This window comes from Galeopterus variegatus, unplaced genomic scaffold (genome assembly GCF_000696425.1).
Source record: "Galeopterus variegatus unplaced genomic scaffold, G_variegatus-3.0.2 Scaffold13881, whole genome shotgun sequence".
Taxonomy (NCBI): domain Eukaryota; kingdom Metazoa; phylum Chordata; class Mammalia; order Dermoptera; family Cynocephalidae; genus Galeopterus; species Galeopterus variegatus.
In genome coordinates, this window is record NW_007739992.1 from 4,745 (window position 1) to 8,678 (window position 3,934).

The 3,934-nt window shown below is 44.3% G+C and overlaps 1 protein-coding gene across 1 annotated transcript in view; it reads right to left on the minus strand.

Moving 5' to 3' along the window:
- The window catches only part of LOC103581766 (DNA-binding protein SMUBP-2-like), a gene marked incomplete at its 3' end in the record, with an annotated part of 12,138 nt that overhangs the window by 2,984 nt on the left and 5,220 nt on the right, over window positions 1-3,934 (minus strand). The window contains exons 3-4 of the mRNA XM_008563520.1: window positions 1,861-2,053; window positions 1,542-1,639 (exon numbers count right to left, since the gene is read on the minus strand). Of these exons, the coding sequence (XP_008561742.1) occupies window positions 1,542-1,639; window positions 1,861-2,053 (291 nt within the window). The remainder of the gene's footprint in view (window positions 1-1,541; window positions 1,640-1,860; window positions 2,054-3,934) is intronic.

Genomic DNA, 3,934 nt, shown 5'->3' on the forward strand with positions numbered 1-3,934 from the left:
CGGGAACTCCTGCATCAGACCTGACCAAAACCAATGCTTTAAAAATTGGCCATGTCCAGTATCTAGATGATTGTTAAATTATGGGCAGCTGCTTGATGAGATAACAAACTCCTTTTGGAAATGGGATTCTTCCAACCACAACGCAACACAAAAATAATGCACACATGATAATGAGGACACCCTAACCTAGGAATGGCTTGCTGAGACCGGGAACCCAGGAAGATGGTAACTGAGAGTGGCGCTAATGCCCTTAGTTTTGGTCAGGCTCTCAGAACTATTAAATAAAATTTGTTTTGGGCTAAGTTTCTACGCTAGGTCCCAAAAAGTAGGACTAAAAATCAACATGGAGTCACCCTTGCTAAGTTTCATGTCACTTAGGCTTTGGTCTGACTTTCTCAGAAGTCAGGAGAAAGATAACAAACAATCCCTCCCCACCCAACAGGCCAGTTTAAATCCTCAATAGTTATGACAGTGAAGTTCCCTCTGCCTTAATCCTTACCCAGAAGAAATGGCCTTAAGTAACCTGATGTTATTTTTCTATTGTTCTGTCTCCCTGTCCCCACCTTACAAGGAAGGAAACTTTGAAGTGACCAATCTGCTTTTTGCTCTTTGTTTCTGCTTTCTTTTTTGTTTGTTTGTTTTGGGAGCTGGCCTATAAGGGGGTAGAATCCATGACCTTGGTGTTCTATGGCTGTGCTCTAACCAACTGAGCCAACCGGCCACTTTCTTTAGCCTTTTTCTGTCTATAAAACCAATGTCCTCTGCTTGGCTCGTTGGAACACATTCTATTTTATGGGATAACATGTTGCCCAATTCTAGAATTGCAATAAAGCCGACTGAGAGCTTCTAAATAAATAGATAAATAAAATGAGGTTCTTCAAGAACACTGAAGCACACGAAAAAGTACACAGGCTACCATGAGCGAAGAGAGGAGGGTTTGTGTGTGTGTTTACATGTGTGTAAAATAGATATGTTGTTCTATATGGATGAGGAAAAAAGACTAGAAAAACACACACAGATAGTAGTAATAAGGCTAACTCTAAGCGGCAGGTTTTGGAGTGATTTGTTTCCCTTGTTTACATACTTCTCTATTTCCAAATTTTCTACAATTACCACACATTACTCTTATAACCAGAAATAAATTATCTTAAATTCGAAGTATGCTGAGAAAACAATCAGAGGTTTTTGGAATTGAGATTTTTCAAATCAAAAACTGCTATCAAGCATAAAGTATGATCAGCTATCCTCTACTTTCACAGAGCACTGAGCCAGAAGAAATACCCTTACATTTCAAAATAAAAGATTTAGATATGCTAGAAAGAACGTTATTTAAAAACTCAGTGAAATGAGCTACTTCTATAGTACTGAGTACAGAGAAGACAGTCTATGCAAGTCATTGAGAAAAATTTGTACAAAGACATTACGGTAGACTTCTACTAATTGTATATTCTCAAATACCTGCTAATATGGCCCATGGTCACATTGTTCTTGGTACTTTAAGCAGTGATTTCAATGAAGAAAGAAAACCTAAAAGTCCTTACGTATTTCACTGGCAGGACTGAGGACTGATCCACCAAAGAGGGCCTCTATAAGCGAGGACGCGGGGCCAGAATGATACTTCTTTAGAGTAATTAGAGCTCTGCCAAGGGAGAAAACAAAAATTAGCAGCTCAGCAAAAACCAGCAATTCAGTGCACTGAGCACCCCCCACCCAACACTGCCACCATCTCACACGAGGGGCACAGGATGACTCGTGACCAAATGGGGTTGCTCCCTTTTCCTCCACGTGAGAAGTGGTAGGAGGGAGTGAGCTGTGTTTAAAGGAAAATGTAACATAGGATTTCCAGTCACATACACTTACTTCTTCAGTCGTTTATAAGTGACATCATTGGCAAGTTTTAACAATCGGTAGGAAGTCTCTCGGTCCAAGCTCAATTGGAAATCATGGGACTCATCAAAGGCCACTGTGACCGACTTCTGCGTGATCCGGGTCAGGATGCCAGTGGCCAGCTGACTGCCTTCATTAGCAGCATCATACAGACCCACAATATCACCTATAAAAACAAAAACTCAATTACATAAACAGCGAAAAAAGTTAAATATTAGTTACTTTATATAATAATTCCCAGTATATTTCAAATATTATATTTACCCCACAAATATGCATAATTGATGTTTCAATTAAAAAATTACATCATTTTTACTTTCTTTAGTGCATGAAATCAGTAACAGCAAAAAAATGCTTAACACCTAAATCATATATGCAAATTAACTTGAGATCAATGAACTGTTCAAAACAAGCCTGACAGTCAATATTTACAGCACCTACTCTGTACCAGGCACTGTTCTAGGCACTGGCTTATTATGAATAACACCCAGTCCCTGCCTTCATATCGGGGAAGAGAGGAACAGCAGGCACAGCCAGCTGTAAGACGTCAGTGCTGCGTGCTACGAGGAAAAAGCAAGCAGAGGAAGGGGATGCAGAGGGTGGAGGGCGTCACTCCAGGAAGAGTAGGAGTGGACCCTCTCTGAGGAGTGGCCGGTGAGCTGGGTGGATGCTGAATGAAGTGAGGGCCACGAGCACACTGGGGAAGAGTGTCCAGGGTAGAAATGGAGCATCAGTACAGGAGGGACAGTGGCTGTTTACTGTCCACACAGCACAGATCTCCCTGCTGCCTGTGATAACTGTTCCACCAGGTGAGTCCCAGGGGCTTCCCCTGAGCCACGCCTAAGCCAATTGGTGCTTCACACACTCCCTGCCACAATGACAAAGGGACAGGCATGTGACCAAATCAGAGCCCCTGCAATGCGATGAGGCTTTTGCTTGGGCATCTGGACAGAGACCCTCACTCTCTCCAGCTAGACCAGAATCCTGAGAGGATATAGGGGCTGGAACTGCTACCACCAACCCAGAAGAGGGCAGAGCCCAGAAAGAGCCAGAAACTAAGTCCTGGTGCCCTCATTTGAGTCCTGAACCAGCATTTAGGTTACAACAACCAAGACATTCCCTTCTTGCTTGTGGGGAAAATATAGGAAAATGGTCAGGGCCCCTCAGATGTTCAGAATCTTGCCAAGCATTTGATGTAAATATGCACATGCGCCCCGGTGTTCCTTGGCTACTGTCTAATGTAATTGTGTATGTGCTCCCAAGTGTCCTGGGTTACGGACGTAAATATAAAGGACAAGTGGCTCTGATCCACAGGGCCCCCTGCCCCAGGGGGTGGGGGGGGCACAGGGAGGCTGCTACTGCTGCTGGAGGCTGTTGCTGCCAGTGCTCCCGGATGCTCCAAGAGGCCACCGCTGCTGCTACTGCTGAGGACTTGAGCTCATGCCATCGGTCAATGCCTCCCGGGATCTTTCCCAATTACCTAGCATGGACCTGCATGTGAGGGGTCTGGTGACCCAGCCTGTACAATGGGTTTGAAGGGCCTGAGCCCCAGCCCTGACAATGTAAATGGAAACTTAGTATAACTAAAATAATGAAACGTTTGGCTTTAGTTATGAATTGCTTTAACAATACAATTGGCCTGGCCATACAACTGGCGTAGTCACTTAGTTATTGCTGTAGCTATGGCCTTAACCCTACATTGCTTAAGCCAGTTTGGCTCAGGTTTTTGTCACTTGGAACATAGGCAGTTCTGACCAAAACAAAATCCACTCTAAGATAAAAGCCAGGGCCACCCACATCTATTTACGCACCATTTACGCTGTGTCTGAAATCTTCTAGACAATGAGTTTCATCTGCACCTTGAATCTTACCTCTGTCTCCTTCTCCAGCTTCACAAAGCAGGTGGCAACAATGCTCACAGGAGCAGAGGTTTGGCTGTGAGCAGGGACCGCACAGGGCTGGGCACAGAGGATGCCACCCCCCACTTGCAACTTTCCCAGTGAGCACAGGGCCCCACACTTCAGGACTTATATTTCTGAGCTACTGA